Here is a 25,033-nt window from a genome sequence, read left to right as displayed (position 1 = left end):
AAAGTTTAGGGTTATAATATCAATGTGTTATTTTCACATCGTCCCCCTCATGCCAGATGCATGAATGCGCAAATTTCCAAAACTTGGGAAATGACATTTGAATGTTTACTCTATGAGTGTCATTTCTCTAAAATGCTTTGTAACGTGTATTTGAATAGGGGTTAAAAATTTGAGTATGTGACAAAACTTCACAAAATAAGGGATCCAACCAGCTGATAAACCCAAAAAGTGAAAATTTGTACATACATGCTTCTGACACGAGAGGGGGACAAAATATCTTCTGCAATAAATCAAATGTCAGTAAACCTTTAATTGATTTTATGATTTTTTTTAGAAATAGATGACTTTTCATCATTAAGCCGGGATTACAGTATAAAAGTTCTTTTATAAAACTTAGGAAATTTAATTTTAGCAAATGCAACCGATAATCTTATTGATTGTATTTTTCAAGTTTTATAAAATAACTTTTATAGTATAATCCCAGCTTTAGATGCATTAAGTGTAGATGAAGTAAATATTCAGTTGATGTAGCCAGCTGTTTGACCATCTTGGGGAGTATGTTCGTAGGGGCCAATTCTCATAATTGAAAAATCCTTAGTTTATCAGGCAAGGAAATATTTTGCACTGAAGAAAACTGGGGGAATTTTTTGATGTTGCATAGAGTGACCATATTCTTTTTCGTGGGACATTTCACCATCCTGATTTTTTATAATAAAAATGTCCCTTTTTTTCCCCTCATTTTCACAAATGCCTAATTGATTTTTTTTTTTTTTATCTTTGACTGAAATAAAGGATTAAAATTATTTTGCCAAGTTGAAAAAGAAAATAATGACTATAAATATTGTACCTCATATTCATCATATAAAACATTTTTTTTCTTAGAATTCATTTCAATCCACTGTGATTTGCAATGACCCTTCGATTCCAGCCATTGGTCATTTTTCGGTGATTTTGGCAACAATTGTCAACTTTGCATACTTTTAGCATCATATTTGAAAACAATTGCAGATTTCCCATGGTTGAAATTCCAATTTCCCTGAAAAAAATATGGGCAGCCTAGAATTGCAAGGATTGATAGAGAATTTTCTTTCTTAGGGACTTTTCACATTCGTGCGAAAAACAACTTGAGGATTTTTCCATAACGGTATGAAAAATTGGAAGAATCTAGCCAAAAAATTTTAATAAGGTTGAAAAATCAGAAGGGGGGCTTTTCAGTAAATCTAAAGCATTGGCACCTACGTTTGTTTTAGAACACGACTCGGCCCAAGATAAATCTATGAGCACACAAAGCCGCTTGAAAGTTAAGTACTCTTAATTCAGCTTTGTCTATGAGTGACTAGTTTGTTCGGTTTTTCCATAACTAAAAGTTTGATTTTTCCTTGTTGTTATTATTAATGTTAAATATAACATTTTATATTTTTGTGTTGGACATGAAGTTGGTGTGTCCGCCCTCTATGTTGAAAAATTGGGGCATCAAATCTTGAAAAAAGCCAAGGGAAAAATTATTTTGGGCTCTTGAAATTTGATAGCATCTTGATTTTTTTAATCCCTGATTTATGGTTAGATATTTAGGCCAGGATTACACTAAATATCTAACCATAAGTTGAGTAAAAGATCTACAAAACATGGAAAAAAAACGATAAGATTATTGATTATATTTGCTTGAATGTAACCAATAAACTTATGGGGTGCATTTTATAAAAGTACTTTTATAGATATTATAGTATACAGGCCTTATAGTATGCAAGGGGTTCTCAAACTTTTTCCACCCGTAGCATCACCCCCTTTTCCTATTCAATGCTTACCTGTGAGCTCTGCTGGTCCCCAGAGCTGTTTAACAAAGAATCTCTTCGAAAAACCTTTGTCTGCAGCGCACAGTTTGAAAACACCTGCCTTAGTACGTATATGAAAAAAAGAGCACACATCACTCATGACAATGATTACAAATAATTTTTAATATATGCCTATTCTTTGATATATCTTATGATATTTTGATTCAAACATTCAACAAAAAGTATTTTTTTAATTGTTGTGCTTGCATATGAGAAAGATGGCAATCACATCCTTTCAACAATTGATAAATTTAACAAAGCAAGTGAGTTTTTCATGACATGGTAAATAGCTCTCAAAAAATACAATTTAGCATTCATTTTTGGGATTAAACGTGGGACAGGCTCTGCCAACACCTTGCTCTTGTTATAGTATAAGCTAAAGTCGCGGCTTAAATTCACCAACATCCGACATATTCTATGAGTTGTCATGGATATTTCAACTGAGTTTTCGCAGCTGACATCGTGACTAAGTTCTCTTACAATCTTTGAATACGGCAAAATGTATTTGGAAAATAAATTCCATTCATCTTGTTGCTTTAATAATGCAAAATCAACATCATCTATGCTCGGCAATGCTTGATAATAACCACTTTTCAAACCTTCTTCATATCTGTTAAATATAACTGTCAGTCTCGCACAATTATACTGCACGAATGCGCCACCTTTATCTTGGAAACTTGTTCCAGAGTTATATGAATACAAATTCAATGGTGAAGAAAAAGAAGTCATCAAAAAGTCAAATTTAATAATTGTTTCGGTCAGCAAATTCAATCTGTTGATCCAAATTTCATCATCAATCACATCTTTTCCATACTTGATGGTCAGAGATGCTTCCACCCCTTTGCGGACACTATTCTTGTACTCTTCTTCCGTAAGATCTGGATGTTTTTTGGAAGTGGCAGTTTGACACGTCAAAAAGAGCTGGTCAAACTTACAGCCCGTACACATCTCTAGTAAGACACCACACTTTTGAGCAGTGATTTGTTTATGGACGGGAAGTACGTGGATAATTGTATGAATGTTCTTCACATGCTTTTGAAGTACATGATGGAGATGTGCACTTTTCTTGAAGCTGTCGGTAAAGCCATTCTTTGTAATGCATATTTGGGAAATGCTGCTGTCATATAACCTGTCACCAGAATCTCTTGTTTTTAAGTAATCCGTTGAATCTAGTGTTAGGAATTCACCAGTATCTTCCTCCACTTTGCACGTCAAGGTCTCACACTTTTCCAACCACTCTGAATGTATTGCATCCAAGTCACAGTCACAATTGTATAACTTGACACTGTCCGAGTATCTGCTTGACCAGAAATCTTTCCAAAGACTCCTTTGACAAAGCATGGTATACCCATCAGCGAGAAGTATTGACATGACATGCTCTGCGATGAGCAACGATCTATAATTGGTTAAATTCTTCGCTTTCTTCTCGTGGACGTAGACCAAAACATTTTTTCCATTGCATTTAGGAGGGTGGGTACTTTGCTCGCGTAAAATATATTTCAACACTCTCCGGTATACCTCAATTCGATTTAAAAAGAATTGTATCTTGTGATCTCCTAGTGGACGGCAATCGCGGAAAATTTCGCTCGATCCAGCCTTGACTAGGTTACACACTGCGTCAATATGAGCACATAAGCGAGGATAAACACATTGGGGCAAATAAATTGAGAAATCCGAGTCACTTTTCGGATTATAATCGGGTTTTAACATTGACCTAATACACACTTTCTCGACGTCGAGTTCATCGACGGCTTCATCGAAAGCACGTTGCAAACATGAATAAATTACATCATCAAAACAACTATCGTCTCCCTCGAAATCGGAGAAATGATCGTATATTCTCGACATTTTATTAAAAATCAATGAAATCACTTGTTTTATTAAATAAAAATGGACGTTTGTTTACATGATGGTCACGTCACCCTTGCAAACATGTGGAGCAACTCGTAACTTTATACTCGAAACTCTAGCTGCTAAGACTTGTGCCTGCTTTTTAGACAGATGATTGAAGTTTTCTTCATTTATAGATTTTGCGGGGAGGGGGGGGGGAATCCCCTGGAAACCCCCTATTTTAAATTAAACAGGTTATGGTCTCAAAATCCAACTTAGCTGGGTTTTCCCAGGAGCAGATTTTCTGCGCCGCGTGCGACGTGGATAGCCCAGCGTGGCACGCCGTCCACCCACGGATGGGAAAAGTGGTGCGATTGTTTTCCTACAGAGTGTAACACGCCAGAGCTTTACGTCCGGCGTAATTAGCGACTGCTTGTGGAGGAGTCAAATGCCATGCTCATCCTTTCAGTCCTTTTCTTTTTAATTGTGAAAATTGTCAAAAAATACGTGGACATGTAGACAACAGAACAGATGATGCTCCACGTTTGGAAAACAGAAACGCATAGCGTAATAAAGTCAAGGGCGCAGCGGGGGGGGACTTGGGGGTCTGGTCCCCCCCCCCCCCGAAATGTGAGAAAATGACCGAAAAAGGGGAAAAAGAGGGCCAAATCCATTGTTCTGTCACTTTGGTAACCCCCCCCCCCCGAACGAAATTTCTGGCTACGCCCCTGAATAAAGTTACTCATTTCTGCCGACGCCAAATGATCCCATTCGGTTCACGCGGCAGAGAAGAATCTGCTCCTAGGAAAACCCTGCTGGGAATCGAAAATTAACAACCTATAGGGTTTTCCTTGGAGTAGATTTTTTTGCTCGAAGTGAACCTAACAAGACCATTTCACGTTGGCACAAACGGAAAAATTTCATGCTGCGCGTTTGTATTTTTCTAGTGTGGCGCGTTAGCTGTTCCGTCGTCCGCATAGGGAGACAGGAAAGAAGGAAAGGCAAAGAAAACAACAAAAATATATGAAGAGGTGGGAGAAACACGCGGCGCACTTGAATCCTCCAGAAGCAGTCTGCTAATCACACTGATTAGGCGTGTTGCATTCTGTAGGAGAACGGTCATACTGCTATCATTTCCTAGTATTGAGTGGACCGTGTATCGCGCTAAGCGACTCACGTTGCACGCGGCGCGGAATACCCGGCTTCATGCAAACACATTTCCTTTGCCATCATAATGTTTTTTAATCAATATTGTGCTTCGCGAGTCACGACTTCATCGAGCAATCAACAGCGCAGTAACATTCAAAAACTCGTGCAGCGTTTATGCAAAAGTGTTCGTGATTCGTTAGCTTGTAACTCGAGCTGCCGGATTGCAAAGAAGCGTCGGCTGAAAGACCGCAGAGACACGGATGTTCTCCTCATAACAACTCGCAACCGTCGGTCGTGCTGGTGTCGAACTGTGTTATTTTCGCCGAGATAATACTCGTAATACATATTTACAAGAAATTTTGTATATTCTTGTGGCATATTTTCCGTTTAATTTGTTTATGGTAATCAAACATGGGTTTGACAATTTCCAATCTACTAACAAGACTGTTCGGTAAAAAGCAAGTCCGAATCCTTATGGGTGAGTAATTTCGGTTTTCATATATTGAAAATTAGTCATATTGCGAGAGGATTTTTTTCCCATCATCACAAGGGATGACGTTTACTTAAAGCAAAGGTGTTTCCAAATAACAATGCGGTTATGGGAAAGGCTCCCGTATTTTATTTATTTAGTTAGTTTAATCAGCATGGCGGAGAGACGCAACTAAGAGCCTACGAGATAATTTTAAGTGGTAGTAAGTCATTTAGCTCCCTCTCTTTAAATTGAAAGTGTCCTTTTCCTGTCCCGGCTTGTGATGACTCTCACCAAGTGTTTTGAGATTTTTTTTTTTTTTTAAAGTAGGGGATTGTATTGAAAAAAATTTTGTACAGCAATAAAAATCATAATTTAAAATGCAGTGATTAAATAAATGAGTGAGCCACATGTTTTTTTGCATTTGATATCCGGAACCTTAGTAACAGGGTCGCCCCCCTAGCTTCCTACGAAGAAAAAAAAAAAATCTTTTCAAGAAATTGTTGAGGCGTGGGCTTTATATAATAAAATAGCCTTTTAACCCTATTAGTTAGGGGTTTCTTAACCTTTGTACAATCAAAATCAACTATGGGATGAGCTTTGTGACCCTTGGAGCTGTTTGTTTTTTGGTAGAGGATATGTATAATGAGCTGGTATGTTTGTTTTATATTCTGCAGAAAACTTGCAGTAATGGCACGCTCTTTGCCCGATCTTTTAGATACGCAGTGACATCTCAATGCCTGGGCCTACTCAGGTGCTGCAAGAGAAGAAGGGCCTCACAAAAATTATAATTGGCTTAAATTCTCAAGAGTTTGCCAGGTAGTGTCTCAGAAAAATCAGTTTGCCCGGGGGCCTCCAATGCTCTTAAGACAGCTCTGGACACCAGATGTTTATTTGATGTATGGCAGATTTGATTAGGTCCTGGGTTTACTAGGTCCAGGGAAGTAAAACAAATAATTATTACATGTATTTATATCATGATTAGCGACAGGGCTGCAACTACAGGGGGGGGGGGAAGCAGGCGGGTCTCGTGCCCCGGACTCTGGACCAGAGGGAGGTGCAAATTTCATTCTCAAACCTTACTTTCAACATTACAAGGGGGTGCCAAAGTGTGCACTTGCCCCGGGTGACCGAACATCTAGTTGCAGCACTGATTATCGACGTGTAATTTCTCTTTTATTTTGCCATGATGGCTCGCACTGAGTGACGGTGTGCATGCTTTACTCACCCCATGAAGTAAGCACATCCTGACCCTTCATCCACTAGTCACTAATGCACATATGTTCTCAGATTGAACACGCAGAAGTGATGTCGCTTCTTGTTCCGCCATACACCGAATAAATGTCCCAGTTTCCCCCATATATGTATCCACATTATTGTTTTTCAAAATTAGTGAATGAAAGCAGTTACACAAAACCTGCATTTTTATAAAAGGACTAAATGGATTTGTGCGACTCACATATGAAGGTCCCTTACGAATCAAGTTCGGGTTATCACCAAGATCCCTGGCTATGGAAGCTCCTGTGAATCAAGTTTGGGTTCTAGTTCATTGCTCAAGAATTTTGTTGTCAGTGGATTTGTATGATCTTCTCGGAAACTGACTCAAGTCTGAGTTGTGATCAATAGCTCAAATGGCAGCATTATAACAAGCATTGCACAGAAACAAATATCACATTAGGTTCACAACACACATTCTAACATGTACCAGTTCATTAGAGGTTCCATATGGGGAATGTAGATGAGATGTAATGTGTGGTTTAGTCAGGAGTAGTACCTCAAAAAATCCCTGGCTGCAAGTGGATTTGTCCTACCTGGTAGCCCGTTGCAAATATGGTTTGGAGCGTAATCCATAGCTCAAGAATCCCTGCTGTAAGTGAATTTGTATGACCATGGCCCCCTACAAGGGAAGGAGGAAGTGCTGAGAGAGAGAGACAGAGTTCCAGCTTGAGACCATTTTTGATTGTTTTTCACACATAAATTCATTATAGGCTGCAAAGATTCCCAACTAGGGATCCTGCTGCAGTAGGTGGGAGACCATGCACACAACTCTTCTTGGAAGCCCTAGCTAATCAAGTTTGGATAGACCCCCATATCTCAAGAACCCCTGGCTGTTAGTGGATTTGAATGGCCTATCTCGGAAGTCCCTGCGACCCAAGTCATGACCCATAAGTTGAGAACCCAGCTGCAAGGTTTATAACAAAAATCACTAAACCCCCCCCCCCCCCTTAAATTGCTGTACGTTTAGTTTTAATGAAATAAGTTTTTTTTCTGATTTTCAACAAGTGGAATCTAAGAGGTATAGGGAAAAATTGTTTCATTGCATAGCAACCGAGTCTCCCAGATTTTCCTTGAGGCTCTAGAATATCTAATCCATCTTCTGAACTCCTTGTGCCTTCAGACTTTCAACTGTGATTGTGAAAAAAAATCCCTACTTTTTTGGGGGGAATATTCCATAAAAATTAACCTGGAAAAAAATACTGTTCATTTTGTTTTTATCCCCAGAGTGGTTGCGCAAATTTAATTTAAATTTTTGCCATTGCATCAAATCACAAAAGATTCCATTTTTTGCAGGGAGTTCACAAAATTTGTCAAACGGCCTGTGTTATTTTGGCCTTTCAACATCCGAAACTGGTGTGATGACTTAACCATATGTCCAGTTACATGTGTATATTCTGGGCTGATGACAATTTCTTTATTGGTGTGATTGAGAGAAGTGATGACGGGTTATTTATCTACTGTTTGCTAACTTGGCGCTAATCTGTGTGCTAGCTATGCACAATGTCACATTTTTGTAAAAGGGAAATGTCCTTACACCAATTTGCTCTCCAGTGCCACCCTTTTTCGATCACAAACAGTAAAGACATATAAATATGCCCATGGTAGTTAATGCACAGACTTCCTAGGCTTATATATGTGCCCGTGGTAGTTAATGCACAGACTTCCTAGGCTTATATATGTGCCCGTGGCAGTTAATGGGTTAATAAAAAATTACTCTATTATATTCAAAAATCCCTCTTATATTAATTTTTGTGTCTTCCATAAACTTCCTTAATTTTCATTCTTCAAAGTTGGCAGCTATGTCGCTGATGTTATGTTACTGTGCCCGTTTTAAGGAGAAGGGAGTAGTCTTCATGTGGTATAATGGTCACAGAGATGCCACTATACTTATACTTTAATTTACCTGGATCCCGGGATGCAGGGTATTTAAAAAATTGGGTCCCTTTTGAGCGAAAGTGGGTCCCTCTCGAAAAAAAATTATCTTGAAAAAAAGTGTGCCTTCCTTTCCCATATAATTCACTGGTATCTCTATGAATTTTTTTCCCAGCATATCCCAGACCTTTCATCACCTGCATATACCTCTTTGTTGAGACACAGCAGCGGGCCATGTTCTAGGTAGAAGAAAAAGGTACCTCTGTGTGAATCGATTGATTCATTTCTAAAAACATGTTCTATCCAAAGGTTCATTTACTTTCATTGTCTACTAGTAAAAAAAGCTTGCAAAGAAGCCCATCAATGACATATGATAACATATGGAATTGTAGCACATATAAAAAATCTAAAGGAAATATACAGTTGATCTTTCTTATAACACATTCCCATTTAGAACATTTTTCCACTTAGTACAACTGATTTTCATGATCCTAACTTTAAGTAATTCTTATTAAGATTTCCTGTTTGAAGTGTTTTCCTGCTTACGTTTTTTATGACAGTTTTTGAAAAGTGTTATAAGCAGGATCACACTGTAATTGAAAGTTAGGGGTACACATTTATATATTTACTAATAAGTCTATAATTTCCCTTTTGACTGAATTTTCATTTCTTTAAAAAAGTCTTTAGCTCTTTCAATAATATCTTCTGATTTAAATTTAAAAAGCAAATGGGAATTTTCTCTCTGACACTTATCTTCAGATTTTCTCTATTCATATTAGCAAGGATTTCATACCTATCCTTGCAAAGCGATTTCCTGGTAGAATGATTTTATTTTAGCTCCCTGATAGTCCACCACTCTGGTCTGTCGCCATTTAACTGCCACATATTTTCACACCTGAGTATGGGAGCTATGTCAGATTTGTGTTGGTGAAACTCAAGTGTGTTTGTGTGTGTGCCCAGCATTCTTCAGCATGTTTTGTGTTCAGTAGGTGGTGCCATCTATCTAGGGATCGTGATAAGACTGTGAAAAGAAGAAGAAAAAAGGGGAAAAAGTTGGGAAGGTTTTTCTCTCTACTTTTTCCATCTTGGAACTAGGAAAGAATGTGTCCCGGAGGACGTGTGAACCAAATTTTTATGTCTCCTTTCCTGAAATTTTGGATATTTGACGCTTTATAGCACGTCAATGGCATCTCTGGGTCAGTGTGCTTGCCCTCTATGCTAGAGGTCCTATCCTTGGTTTGATTCCCACTGGAGGGAATAAAATTTTTTTCCAAGCTCACCTTGGCATAATATCCAAATAGCCTATTGATTTCATGTATCTTCGCCAAACAAAAATTATCAATTCAATTTTATTCATCACATCATAAAACTTACATTGGCAAAACGAAGAAAATCCATCCAAGGGATCGTTGGATGGATTCCTGTGAATTTTTTTTTTATTTTCCTAGAACTTGATTACAATGTTTCAACATAAGGAGTTATTTAATGAATTCAATAAATTTTATGTCATCTTTCAACTTTGGCAATCATGTGTAAAATTTTTTTGGGGCCAATACTAATGTTCTTATGTTTTGGGATTTGCCAAGCTCTGCTCCAGAATGTTTCATTTATTGGATTTAAAAATTTATTGTGCCATGGTATCAAAACAACTATAAGTGGAAATTGACATGTACATTATTACATGCCATTAACTTTTCAATTACTTTACCATATAAAGGTTCCTAAATAAATATTTTCCTCCATCACATCAGGGGTGATCTTAGGGCAGTGCGACCGGTGCAATTGCACCGGGCACTAAATGAGAAGGGGCGCGAAACATGAGAAGGGCGAAAAATGGGAAAATGATTTCTACCCGTTCTAGGAGGAGCGCCAAATCCAAGGTAAAAGGGCAGAAAAAAATTTGACATGATATGTTATGACATAAAATATCGCTGGTCCTTTGAACGCATCAAAACGAAAAGATTGAAACAAACGTTTTTTTTTAATTAGGGGAAGTCAGGGACAAGGTCCCGCTCGGGTAGAGATTTTGTCTCAAACCGCCCCTAAGTGCAACGTGTGTGTGTGTGGACTTGAAAATTGTAACAAACCGTACATACACAACTGAACATCTTTTTGGAGTTTAATGGATCTGGTTCCAGATACCCGGTGAATAACGGTAAAGCTTCCTACCAGGCTCCTAGACAGTATCTCTGGTAAGGTGTGACCACAATGGAACTTTGAAAGGACATCTTTTTGCTTTCCAGAAACTAATGAGGAACGTATGTTGGAAGTTCAATTTGAGTTTTTTAAACAGCTTTGCAAACCAGATTCTACGATCATGGACCCCCCCCCCCCATTCTGTTTTTTAAACTATAAAAAAGTGAGGTGCAAAATAGATATTGCTTTATTCCATTGGGATCGTTGTCCCAAAAATATGCTTCACTGCATTATTTTACACCTTGGTAAGGTAGTAGGTGGAAGAGAATTGCGTGTTATCGTTGAGATTAAAGCCGAAGTCCCAGAGGTTAAAAAAAAAATCTAGAGAGAAAAATAACCCCTTCTCAGTGCCGTTTTAACGCATGAACTCACAAGTAGAGGGGCCCTCACGAAAAATAACCCCTTCTCAGTGCCGTTTTAACGCATGGACTCAAAAATAGAGGGGCCCTCATGAAAATGAGATCTAGTTAAAATTATCTAGAATTTACTAGGCAGGGCCTCAGAAAAACCACTTGGCTAGGCGGTCCATGATGCTCTTAAGATGGCCCTGCCCCTTCCCCAGGTCCGTAGCATGCTTTCTCGGGGACAGACTTTTCTTAAAATAGTTATGTTCAGAAAAAAGGAGTTACAAGTGCCCCCCCCCTCCCATTTCGCTCGGGTCACCGTCCAAGTGGCTTCGGAATAGTTATGGGCCTGCCCAAGTTGCAGAGCACGATGCTTTAGCTGGTGTTTGCCTGCCCCTTCCGTTTCTGAAAGGGATAATTTTAAATGAAGTTCACATGAGTTTTATAAATATGAAAGTAATCATACCAAAATATCACTTTCATTTAACCACTTTTATTATCAGTTTAACCCTTACGCGTGAAACTATACTTATTTTACCATAAAATTCAATTAAAATAAGTACGAAGAAGATAGATCCTTTGTGATGAGTACCCTGCATAGGCCTAAATGTGACATTTTTTAATGTTTTTAAATCACACAAGTTGGGTTTTTATGCTTGATTACAAGTTAAATGGTGGTAACCCCATTTTAGGAAGAAAGCTTTTCCGACTTCTTCGTCCCTTAATATCCAACCAAGAGGGGGGGGGCGATGGGGACGATCACCACACACAGAGTCTGATAATATAGTAGAATGAATATGTCCCGTATTTTACGGGACAGTAATGACTAGCAAAAATTGCCTCCTCCGACACATCACTCTGGATCCGCACCGGGGGGGGGGGGGGGGGCTGACTACTGTTTTTGCACCGGGCGCAACTAGGTCTAAGACCGGCCCTGCATCACATTATAGTTATATGCGAGTCTGCTGGAATGGATTATCAAGATATTTATATAATTTATTCTATGCAAATGGGGGGGGGGGGCAGCAATTTATTTTCCAGCAGTATGATAAAGTTTGAATTGTCTCCTATAATGATTTTGAACCTATGAAAACTGCAGAATTCATATTTTAGATTTAACTCCTGTACTAGGGCATTTATAGTTGTTAGGTGTTAATCTATCTAAATGATATCAAGACAATGGAAAGTTGCTCTAGACCAATGATTCCCAACGTGGGCGTTAATGCCCTCTTGGGGGTGGTAGAAGCTACGGGTACAACATAAGAGCCTGTATGGGTTGGATTGTATTGGGGAGGGGCGATGGGAGAAAAAAATTTCTGAAGAAGGGGGCGATGTGACAAAAAAGGCTGGGAAACTATGCTTTATAGACCAACTTAAACACAATTGCAGCATGAGCAAATAAATGAATGGAGCGTGTCTTTTAGCATTATCAAATGCATGGTCGCTCATTTTGGTTCGAACAACCCAAATTTCTCTTAAGAGTTGAATTATATTATTATTCCGGATGCAACACTAGAATCATCGATTTGGGTATTGTTATTGATGAGCTGCTTAGGTTTTTTGAACATTGTTCAGCGATGGTCAACAAAAGCAACGGGGATGTCTGGGGGGGATATAATCGAAGTGTTTAAAATTGTCGACAGGATGGATAGGATGGACCATGAGTTATTAATACACCATCAATCAACTGTTTTGAAAAGAAGACACCAGTATAGTTTAGTAAGGGACAATTCAAGGTTGTAGTGTCGCAGGAAGTTTTTCCTCTAACAGGGTTGTGAATAAATGGAATAGCTTACCTCCAGGGGTTATTATTTCTAACACAATTGATATCCATACTTAGATAAAGGACAACCATAATCTTTTTTTTATGGGCAGTGTATTAATAGTATATTATATAGTATTAATTATTGGGTTTTTCTCTAGTGGTATATGCTTTTATATTGGATTGGGGGAGGGGCTGTAGTTTGGTTAAATTTGACATCCACATTTTTTTTTGTTTAACATCTTTTTTCAGCCACTTCGCTGGGCAGTTTGCCTGTGTTATAAATTCACTATGGAAGGACCCGGGAAAAGTCTGGCTTGGGGGCCCATCAACTATCTCAGCCTAAGGGGTTCTGCTTCGGGATATGGGAGGGGAGACAAGATTCTTAATGGTTGTCCTTATCACAATGTTAATGTTTTTGGTCATTTATAGCTTTTACTAAATTAAGTTCAAAAAAGTGAAACTTTATATTTATAAAAATAGCTATACGATAGTAAAGGGTCGTAAATTTTAGTGATATCTAAAACCGAAGTCGTTATAGCCTCTGATAAAAATTGATGACCCCCACAGTTGACAAATTGAGAACCACAGGGTTAATCATACAATTATGCCGTTGCAGTGGACAATAACTTTATTTCTAAGCTTTTTTGAAAAGTTTGTTACTGTTAAATGGGCCTATTCTATTTTTGTTTATGATTATAATTTAGCCTATATTTTTTTTAGTTGGTTTGGATTCTGCTGGTAAAACAACTATTTTGTACAAGTTGAAATTAGGAGAAATAGTAACCACCATACCAACTATTGGTGAGTATGAATCTTTTTTTGCATTATATAATTTTAATGATTCAGATTGTTTTATTATAGTGTAACTTTTTATATATTGAAGATTTAGATTGCTTTATAGGCTTACAGTGGATCTCTCCAGAGGCCATCATTGTCTGGACTTGACAATGAAATCTTATTAAGGAGGATAAATTATTTCATGAGCAGTCTTCCTAAATAAGTGTGGTGGCCAAAATTACGAGAAAATACAGCAATGTCCAGAAGAATGGATCATTTCTTCCCCTATACCATAGTTGATTGAAACATCCTCCCCACCTTTATAGTTGATTCTACCACAATTATTGAACTCATTCATAATATAAAACTATATCTGTGTAACATAACGATCCAATGTTTTGCACAGGCATCGGTCTACATTATTTTATAAATAAGTATCGTTACCATGTGCCACCTCCCAGAATATCCACATTTTCCCCCTTTTATTCAAATCACATGTTTTCTTTGGCAGCAAAATATTTCATCACATGACAAGCTACAGATTTTTTCGATTGTAGGAATTGGCACCTATGTTTTTATCATTCAATAGCTCTTCGTTGTTTTTTTTTCTTTAAATTTTTATTATTCTCTTCCTTGTGCGATTGAATAACTTTTTTTTTCTATTTTTTTTATTATGTATTCACGCTTGCACATCTTAAAATTACATATGGCAGGTTAAAGGGTATTTTTTTAAATAAAAAAAAGGCCACATGTAATATCGTCTAGTACATCGATTAGCTTATGTAAAATGGGTAAATGCATGAATATAATTTGTCACAAAGTTATAACAAGAATCAGAGGGGGAAAAAACCCCTAATCCAGAACAACACAACTTCACAAGAAGGGATGTCAGGCCATTGTGTATCTTCAGAAATTGCTTAAACCAGATGTTTTCAGAAATTGTGCGCTGCAGCTTCCCTGAGCTTCTAAAATATGTATATGCAGCCTCTTAGCTTTCAAAATTTTTCTTTTATTCCAGCCCCCATCTTAGTTCTGAGTAATTTTTACACAAAAAAAAAATGTGGTGTAAGTACTTTGAAAAATTAAGAAGTTATTTTCCCTCAAAGAGAGAGTTTGAATTTAACTGTAACTCTGTGTTAACAAATTAGCAAAATATTAACTGATGTCAGTTTTCTGAAACATAGGCATCTGAAGGATGAGGCTATTTGAGCCCCTGCCCCAATAAATATTGTATGGAGACTGAGCTCTCTGAAAAACTAATAAATATACGATGCAACATCCTCCCCTTCTCCATAAAGGCTTGAGTCATATATACGGGACAACTAGTAAGTTTCATCCTTTTCAATGTTTTCTTCATGTCCTGCCGGAGGGCATAGGCAGCGACGTGAAGAAAACATTCTTCATGCCCCGCATTCATTGACATTCTTCACATGAAGAAAACCTTCTATTCCTTAATACTGTGGCAATCATTTTTTTCCACAATATTAAGGAAATTATTGTTAAAGTCATCAATTTTCCTACTGATGTAAATCTAGGCGAAAGACTTAAGTGAAAACCCCAAAGTATATTAATCTGCAACGTACATTGCAAAACAATGAATGCTACTGTATTCATGTAGTATACTGTAAAATAATTTTTTTTTATACCTGTAGTGCGTTCTTATCTGTATAGATGGCGCACCCTCACGCTCCTGGTGATTGTAAAAAAAAGAAAAAATGTCAGTTGGAATTATACCACCGATTTGTATACACGTGTCATCCTTCTCGTTATGTTTCTTTCGTATATTAAATCGTTAAGTTTTCATTACGTTTTATGTCGTCACTACAAGCATCGGATTACTGGTGACCTATAGGACGCATCTGATTTTGGACATTGAAGTTAATTTCTCCATCGTTTAAATTTCGTTTTCGCGCCTTGTGCTTTCCGTTCGTACGCTCTTCAAAGATGAAACTTTTCTAATCTCCTAGTCTTTCGGATATACTATATATATATATTTTTTTTTCAAGCCAAGTCTACTCGTTTCTACCCAATATAGAGACGTTCCTGGAAATTCAAGGTGAGGAATAAACTTTCTACTCTCGATTTGCCGGTCTCCATACTTGCATTTGTCATGGCTCAACCTATTGCATCAGCTGAAGTTTCACGTGTTGCCTTTCGAGCCCCTCCGTTCTGGGAAGCAAATCCAGAGATTTGGTTTCTTCAAATTGAGTCACAATTCAAAACGGCAGGCATAACCGCCGATGAAACTAAATTTCACGCCGTTGTAGGAGCTCTTGATTGCAAAGTTTTGAACTATGTTTCTAATATCGTTCGCAATCCTCCCCAACAGCACATGTACGAGACTCTCAAAACTCGCGTGCTGGAGCAGTTTCAACAATCAGAATCTTCCAAATTGCGAATGTTACTCCAGGAGCTTCAACTAGGCGACAAACGCCCGTCCCAGCTTTTGCACGAAATGCAAACGTTAGCTGAGGGTAAAATGGAAAGTGACATTTTGAGAAATCTCTGGATGCAGAGATTACCTTTGCACTCCCAACAAATATTACAAGCTTCTAGTGAACCGTTAATTGGGTTAGCGAAAATAGCCGACAAAATATGTGAGGTTTCTAATGTGTCATCTAATACTTCAGCTGTGTCTCACACTTCAGAGTTTGATGATTTGAAAAACGAAATTGCTTCGCTACGGCAATCATTTGAAAGGCTTTCGCGATCTCCTAGACCATCTCGCGGTTATCGCAAACGATCTCAATCTTGTAGCCGAAATAAATTCGGCGATGCTTTGAAAAACGGAAGGCTTTGCTGGTACCATGAGCAGTTTGGAGAAAAAGCTCATAAATGTATTCCTCCATGTCAGTTTCAGGAAAACTAGTGGGCTCGTCTGTTTCGGCGACAGCTGACGAAAGCCTTCTCCATAGTCGCCTATTTGTCATCGACGTTAATACGGGTTTCCGATTTCTAATTGACACTGGCGCATCAATCAGTTGTTTTCCGAAACGCCTGACTAACTTGACAAAACCTCACAAACTCTCACTGTATGCTGCAAATGGATCCGAAATCCAAACGTTTGGCAACAAAAATCTAGTTCTAAATCTTGGACTAAGGAGGGACTTTCCTTTCGTTTTCACTGTGGCAGATGTTTCACATCCCATTATTGTAGCCGACTTTTTGGAAAGATTTGGTTTGCTTATAGATGTTAAAAATTCTCGTTTGATCGATAACGAAACATCGCTATCAGTGAATGGTTTAGAATCCCAAAACGGCTCTTTTGGTTTAACGCCGATCTCTGGTGATTCTCCATACCACCACATATTAGCCAAATTTCCTCAGCTTACCAGCTCAGTTCTAAATGCAGTTCCAAAGAAACACTCTGTCATGCACTTCATCGAAACTACGGGACCACCGGTTTTCGCAAAAGCTAGAAGATTGTCTTCTGAAAAACTTCCAGCTTTTAAAAAACAATTCAATGAACTGTTGCAACAAGGTATAATTCGGCCCTCAAAAAGCCCTTGGTCGAGTCCCATCCATCTTGTACCCAAAAAAAGCAACGAATGGAGAATTTGTGGGGACTTCCGCAGACTCAATGCAATAACCATCCCAGATAGATACCCGCTTCCAAATATACAGGATTTTTCCATCAACTTGAGTGGTAAAAAGATTTTTTCAAAAATCGATTTAATAAAAGCATATCACCAAATACCAATCAATCCTAAAGACATTCCCAAAACCGCCATAATTACGCCCATTGGGCTATACGAATATGTTTATATGTGCTTCGGCCTGAAAAATGCAGCTCAAACGTTTCAGCGTTTTATTGACGAAGCATTTCGTGACTTAGATTGCTGTTACGCATATCTCGATGATTTGTTAATCGCTTCCATTGACGAAAAATCTCATGAAGCTGACTTAAAACGTGTTTTTCAAAGACTAAATGACTATGGTATCGTGATCAATCCATCTAAATGTGTATTCGGTCAACGTCAAATTAATTTTCTGGGTTTTCTTGTTTCTCCCGATGGGATTGCACCTTTACCAGATCGAGTACAAACATTGCTCGATTATCCATTGCCATCAACAGTGACTGAATTGAAGCGTTTTTTGGCAATTGTAAATTTCTATCACAGATTCCTTAAAGATGCCGCCAGGGTGCAAGCTCCTTTGCATGAATTAGCAAAAAGCAAGATAAAAAAAGATAAAACTGAAATAGTTTGGTCTGAGGAGGCCAAATCCGCTTTTTTGTCATGCAAGCAATCAATTGCCAACGCCGCACTTCTGGCCCATCCTGTTCCGAATGCAAAATTGTTTTTGACTGCCGATGCTTCCGACACTTCATTGGGTGCAGTCCTTCAACAGCAAATAGGAAACAAAACCCAACCATTGTCATTTTTTTCACGCAAGCTCAGTTCGACTGAAAAAAAGTACAGTACATATGACAGAGAGCTCTTAGCAATATATTCAGCTGTTAAGCATTTCAAGCACATTTTGGAGGGACGCAACTTCATAATTTTCAGTGATCATCGTCCTCTCACGTATGCCTTCAAACAACGTAACGATAAATGTTCTCCCCGGCAACTTAGACATCTTGAATATATTAGTCAGTTTTCGACAGATTTACGATATTTGCCTGGGGATAGTAACGTCATAGCTGATGCTTTCTCAAGAATTTGTGAAATCCACACTCCTTGTACAATCGATTATGCAGAATTGGCACGGGCGCAGGCAGATGATGATGAATTGCATATCTTGCTTCAAAGTGAAACTGGGCTTCAGCTAAAACGCTTCGATATCTCCGGTGTTAATATCTACTGCGATGTGTCTACTGACGATATACGCCCGTATATACCCGTTTCAATGCGACGTCTAGCGTTCGACTCTGTGCATAATCTGTCCCATCCTGGGATAAAAGCCACTCTAGGTATGGTACGCAAACGATTTATTTGGAAATCGATTGCGAGAGACTGCAAAGATTGGTGTCGTACTTGCATCGCTTGCCAGAAGTCGAAGGTTATCAAACATACCAAGTCTCCTTTAGGCTCTTTCCAGGTTCCTGATTCTCGTTTTGCACACGTTCATCTGGACATTGTCGGACCCTTGCCTCCCTCTAAAGGATACACGTATCTCTTGACATGCGTTGATCGGTACACACGGTGGCCCGAAGCGGTACCAATGTCTAACCAAACCGCTGAAACTACAGCTGAGACATTCTTTTCTACCTGGGTGTGTCGGTTTGGTGTTCCTGAAAAGTTGACCACAGATCAAGGTCGTCAGTTTGAGAGTGATCTATTTCGCTCTCTTGCACGGCTGTGCGGCATCGAAAAATCCCGCACCACTGCCTACAATCCAAAGTGTAACGGCCAGGTTGAGAGATTCCACCGCGATCTCAAAGCCTCTCTGATGTGTGTCCTCAAAGGTAACGAGCACTGGACAGAGGTTCTACCTACAGTCCTGTTGGGGTTACGTTCCAGCATCAAAGAAGACCTCCAAGTATCAACCGCTGAGTTGGTATACGGCACAGCCCTACGCCTTCCTGGTGAACTCTTTCGGCACTCGGATGAGCGAGACGTCCTACCTCGATATGACTTCTTGCAGAGACTGAGAGACCATTTCTCCCGTGTGAGACCAGTACCAACCTCTCATCACAATTCGTCTAAGCCCTTCGTCTCGACAGACTTGCTAACTTCTCCATCAGTATTCGTCCGACAAGACTGTGTACGCAAACCTCTACAACAACCATACACCGGACCATTTGAAGTTATTTCAAGAACTGATAAGTATTTTATGTTGAACATTAATGGCAATCATAAAAATGTATCCATAGATCGCCTTAAGCCATGCTTTATGTTAAATAATAATTTATGTGACACGTTCAAAAATCAGTATATTTCCAGGTCTGGCCGAAGAGTGCGATTTCGTATTGACCCTTCGAAATTAGCTATATGATTCGTAATTATGTATGGTATATATATATATATATTGCAATTTTTTTTTATTATTTGTATGATTATTATTCAAATTTTCTTCTCTTAAATGTTTCGTCTTCGACTGGAGGGGGAGTGCTGTAGTGCGTTCTTATCTGTATAGATGGCGCACCCTCCTCACGCTCCTGGTGATTGTAAAAAAAAGAAAAAATGTCAGTTGGAATTATACCACCGATTTGTATACACGTGTCATCCTTCTCGTTATGTTTCTTTCGTATATTAAATCGTTAAGTTTTCATTACGTTTTATGTCGTCACTACAAGCATCGGATTATACCTTTTTATTTCTTCATTTTTGATTTCATACAATTTTACATTGGTGGCATCTTTGAGAATTGTGAAAAACTGAGTAGCATCTGATATGTCATTCCAACATGCTATCAGCTGTCCTTTTCAATATATCACTAACACCATCAACTGCTCCTTTTCCATGGTTTGCTTCAAAAAAATTCCAAGTACACCACTTGCAATATTTTGAGACATGTTTGTCCAATAAGTAAAAATTTTTCTTTTGTTTGTACTGAGTACAAGGTCCATCAGAAAAAAAGTGAACCATATTTATTTCATATTCATCTTTTATCACTTTCAAAATCGGTTCCAAATGAGCCCAAATACATGAAGGTCCATGCTCCAAATTCAGTGACACTCAGCAGAACGAAATTGGCTTCGCACATTCTGCAACATAAAGCACACAGGTATGAAGACATACCTGATTTCTTGACCCACCGAAATGATGACTTTGCACTTTTTCAGGTAATTTGCAATTATAATTTTCACTCAAATACACATGAAGAGCAGCTTCATGTTTTTGTATGTTTCTAATACATATTTGGTAAGCTCTATATTTGTGTTGGATGTTAAAAATGTGTTTCTTGAACAATTTCATTTCTTTTTGAAAAACATTGATAAAGTCTGTTAGGTTTCACAATCTCTGTTCTTTTGCTATTTTTGTAACGTCTATCATTTTACCATTCTTTTCCACTTTTTCTTGTTTGCGCTGCCATTCTTCACACTGTACAGGTGCTATTCTTATCCAGCGATTTAGAAATTTCATTCATTGATACCATCTTGTCATGACAAATCAAACATTTGCTATACATACAGGATTTAGACTATGGTTTCAGGAGATGTTGTTTAGATTAATCTCAGTTTGTATAGTGCAATCAATTTATATTTCAAATTACTGTGCTGCCAACACATATAAACATGTTTTCCTAACTTTCTTTTACTTCCAAATTTTTTGTTGAAATTGAATTGCAATTTGATGTTGGTATAAATCTCGCATTTGTCTTTCACATTAGTGAACGAGTATATTTAGTGAGACTTGGGGGGGGGGGGGATAGAGCCAGGAAACAAAAATAATATAGGGAAATAATTGTTCTGTCCCTTAAAATACAGAATATATTGCCATATTGTCACATAACAACCTTTATTCATACTAAAATGCCGCTTATGTCAAATCTCTCTGGATCTGTACCTGGCAGTGATTTTGATGATCTGTACTATCTAATTTTTGTATTTAACTGAAAAAATATGAGATGGGGTAGAATGTAGTAAAGGGTTTAAATTGAATAGATAACTTATTAAATTTAACTTAAAACTTCAAACCACTTGACTAAGAAAACTTCACTTTAAATCATAGTTTCCATCCTGTTGCATTGGTTGCGTTTTTGAAAGACGTAACAGAGTGGACAAATTAGCTTAAATTATTTTTTTCATTATAAATTTAAATGATTTGTGAAAACTTTTATTATATTTTAAAGCATATCTCCATGTGCTATCACTAGATGCTAATATAGATGAAAAAAATCTTAATTATTTATGATAATGACGTAACATAAAATGAATATTAAGTCATTTTGCAAAAGTCAAATCCAAAATTGTTGATCACACATTCAAAGTAAACCTTTCAATGAGCTCAAAAGTTTTATCAGATTTAATCTGGTATAAAAATATATTTTCCAAATGATCGTAACAGAGTGGGCATTTTAAAATGGGAAAAACTTCGGGAAATAAACAAAAAAATAGTTTTTCATAAGAAAAAAAAATTTTTTTGAAAATTTTATTGTCAGTTTTATTCATCTACGGCACATATATAAAATGTGATTCCAAGTTTTCTGAAAAAAAAAAAAAAATCCAGGTTTGCACCATGTTTCTTTGTTTAACACTTTTTTGAAGCTGGGACAGCCAGATTTTGACGTTTTAATGATTTTTAACGATGATTTTTATGATTTTTAACGATGATTTTTAAAAAATATTAGATACCGTCTGAAACAAATTAAGAAACACTGCATGACAGAGAATTAAATGAAGAAGTAGAAAAAAATTGAAATTACCACTAGAGTGCTCTGAAATTTTGTAAAAAAAATTACAAAGTCTTGGAAACAGTTTGTACACTTTTTTTGGGAATGACCCATATATAGCTAGTAGTAAATATATATTGGTAAAAAATAGTAATGGGATTTAGCCAGCCATCCCAGCTGGGGGCCCTGTGAGTTCCCCTCCTATATGTGGAAGTCATGGATGCGACTGCCTCCTTAATGCTTCTAGACGTGTGTTGTAAATTGGTTATGACCAAGAATGAGCAACCTGGTGACTTTCCTGATGCCAAAATAGCAGAACATTATCATTGAATAGTGTTACTGATTTTAGATTTTTAATTAATGACTTGGCTATATTGCTTTTTAAGTGAATAATTTTTTTTAAATTTTTGAAGTAGTTAAATCCAGTAATAATATTTAGTAATATTATTCGGCAAAATATCAAATACAGGCATTTATTATTTTGAGTGACATGCCCAATTGGGCATGTAAATTTTTGGAGATTTTCCACTTTTTATGTACATATAGCTCACCTAATATCTTCAATATTTATGTATATTGTTGTGGATTTTTTAAGAATGGAAGTAATCATGTGTAAATGTTTTCCTGTGGTGTTTAACTGTACTGAAAATGGATGGAATTGACTGACAAACATCAAACTAAACCAGTGTCGTCATGATATTTTTCTTTTCTTTTCAAGGCTTCAATGTGGAAACAGTGGAGTATAAGAATATTTGTTTCACTGTTTGGGATGTTGGGGGCCAGGATAAAATTAGGCCACTCTGGAGGCACTATTTCCAAAATACTCAGGTTAGTGGGTTTCTGTTCATAAATTTCAATTATTTCTGCAAATTTTCAGACTGGTGATAAATTGATTCTTTCACTAATTTCATAATTTGAAGCACATCGAAAACAATTCAGTGAAATGTAAATGATAACCAATTACATAACTAAGTGAGTAGAAGTGTTGACTAGGTGTATGTGAGATTTAATATTATAGTCGAACCCTGATTTAACACTACCATTTGTTTAGCAGAATTCTTTGCTGTAAAGAGTTGCATGTTATATCAAATCACAAATCAACCCATGTAATTTCTATATATTGAAGATTTATTCAATGACAATTTCTAGCACAAAGTGGGTTTGGCTTAACAATCTGGGGAGGGGGTGGGGGATATAATAGGGTTTGACTATAATAATCATAAGTCGGTCAGAGCTTAAACTATCTTCTGAATAATGGAAATATCTTATTGGCATCTGCTTGAGAGAGAAATATGAATTTAAAGAAGAAAAAAAATTAACATTATATATAAAAAAAGTAATACAGGGTGTCCAGATCACACACAAATGTCTCTAATTTCAAACAATGACTAAAAATCAGTGATGTCATTTAAGGTGACGATATTGGCTACCCAGCTCGTGTGGCAACAAATTTTCAATTCCCTGATCTCAGCAACCTCAAAAGTTAAGGAAATGAAAATTGTCCGGAAAATGTAAAATATTTTGCATCAGTCAGGAAAACATGTAAATAAAAATCAAGGGAAAGTTCCAGGAAGGGGAAAAAATTCAAAATGTGGAAAGAGGCTAAAAAATTTGTTATCAGAGCGTGTATTCCCAAGAGATCTTTACGAGCTGTCCAGGGAATTTGTTAGTGTTAGTAGACATCCATGCCGGAACCGGGATTCAAACCCAGACCTGCACAGTCAGAAGCTAGCTCCCTAACCACTGGACTGCCAGGCGGCAAAATAAATATATTTAAATTATATTTTTCCTTCCTGAGGTTTGGTCAATGAAATGATTAGGCAGATTTTGCTGGGATTCCTGTGAAAGCTTCATTAGATACGCTGTCATTGTTACAATCATACAGAGAAGAAAAATGATGTCTCAATAGGGAAGAAGTTGTAAATTGCTCTATGGATGTGTCAGCTCTCATCGATGTTGATCCTGATTACCACTGGGCGATCTTTTTTTTTTTTTTTTTTCAGAGAAGTCAACATTACATGTATCCAACCAGGAAAATGAGCGCACAATTGCCAAAATCTTCCCCGAAAATCCCTATAAAATTTTAAGTCTCAAAACCAATGTGTAGTGATATGGTCATTGGGTTATTTTTCATCCAGGCAACAAAAAGAGCACGTGTGGAAGTGCACAGATTTTTTTACAAAATATATTGAGTGATGCTTTCAATTTATATCCTTTTCAACTTCTCATAAAGTGTAGGAACTGATTAATATTTGATCCTGACACCCAATTGCTTATATGATCGTTTTCACCCTCTCCCCCCATTGGTACTCACATAATACTAAAATATTGAATTGTTCCATATTCCTTTAATTCATGTTAACCCCCCCCCCCCTTCATTGAAATTGAAACCACACCAAGTGAATTGAGAGACTTCGCATAACATATGACACTGAATCACCACATGGTTTTTTTAAGATGAAGCCCTTGTTAATAAATCCACTTTTCACTACCGGAAATTTTTTTTTTATTTAATTTTACTTTTGTGTTACATAAACATGAATTTGTGTTCATATTTACTTCCTGTTGACTTGGTTTGGAGACAACAATCATCTCTATGACCTGCAGACAAACTTATGAAAACCTCAAGTACTGCACATTTATTATTATTACATGGTAAGAGATCAAATATTTGAAGTACAGTCAAACCTTGATTTTGATCAAGGATACACTATCTACCAATAAGTATTTGAACACCTATGCAAATGACGATATCTGCGGTCCTGAGATACGTCACGCCCTCCGCCGGTATATATCGTGTAGGAAACAACATCGGCATTAATCGCATGCAAGATGCCGCACAGTTCGGAGCTCTCTGATTTCGAGAAAGGTATAATTATCGGGTATCACAAAAATGACCGATCCTTAAGGGACATATCTAGCGAGCTGAAGTACCCAAAATCGACAGTGGCCTACTTGATTTAAGAAGTGGAAGGTGAGCTGTGATTGTCGGAATTTGCCCCGAGTCGGCAGACCAACGAAACTGGGAGATAGAGACCGACGGGTGCTATCCAGAGAAATTCGGAAGAACCGCACCCAACCGATGGCCCTCATCCGCGAGGAGTTTCAACAGGCATCTGGGAGTATTGTTTCAATGAATACCATCCGTAAGGAAGCACATCTGATTAGTTTTCATGGTCGTGCTGCTGCCCATAAGCCTTTGATCACAAAGTCCAACCACGTTGCTCAGTTAATGTGGTGCAAA

General features: G+C 37.6%; 2 protein-coding genes across 2 annotated transcripts in view; one reads left to right on the top strand and one right to left on the bottom strand.

Moving 5' to 3' along the window:
* Nucleotides 1-1,940: 1,940 nt before the first annotated feature.
* Nucleotides 1,941-3,793, bottom strand: LOC149070535 (DALR anticodon-binding domain-containing protein 3). The gene has a single exon (XM_089249104.1). The coding sequence runs from the start codon at nt 3,678-3,680 to the stop codon at nt 2,058-2,060; it is 1,623 nt and encodes a 540-aa protein (XP_089105230.1). The 5' UTR covers nt 3,681-3,793; the 3' UTR covers nt 1,941-2,057.
* Nucleotides 3,794-4,674: 881 nt separating this feature from the next.
* Arf4 (ADP-ribosylation factor 2) overlaps nt 4,675-25,033 on the top strand; it is a 42,161-nt gene continuing 21,802 nt past the window's right edge. Inside the window, exons 1-3 of the mRNA XM_089249167.1 lie at nt 4,675-5,289; nt 13,456-13,536; nt 22,508-22,617. Coding sequence (XP_089105293.1) covers nt 5,223-5,289; nt 13,456-13,536; nt 22,508-22,617 — 258 coding nt within the window. The 5' untranslated portion in view covers nt 4,675-5,222. The remainder of the gene's footprint in view (nt 5,290-13,455; nt 13,537-22,507; nt 22,618-25,033) is intronic.

Source organism: Pholcus phalangioides, unplaced genomic scaffold (assembly GCF_987345545.1).
Source record: "Pholcus phalangioides strain wild (caught in Gottingen) unplaced genomic scaffold, Ppha-v1.0 ptg000021l_1, whole genome shotgun sequence".
Classification (NCBI taxonomy): Eukaryota; Metazoa; Arthropoda; class Arachnida; order Araneae; family Pholcidae; genus Pholcus; species Pholcus phalangioides.
This window is presented reverse-complemented; position numbering and strand designations above follow the sequence as displayed.

Bases quoted from the DNA above. Each gene is read 5' to 3' on its own strand.
- LOC149070535 (XM_089249104.1), bottom strand. From the start codon at position 3,680: ATGTCGAGAATATACGATCATTTCTCCGATTTCGAGGGAGACGATAGT.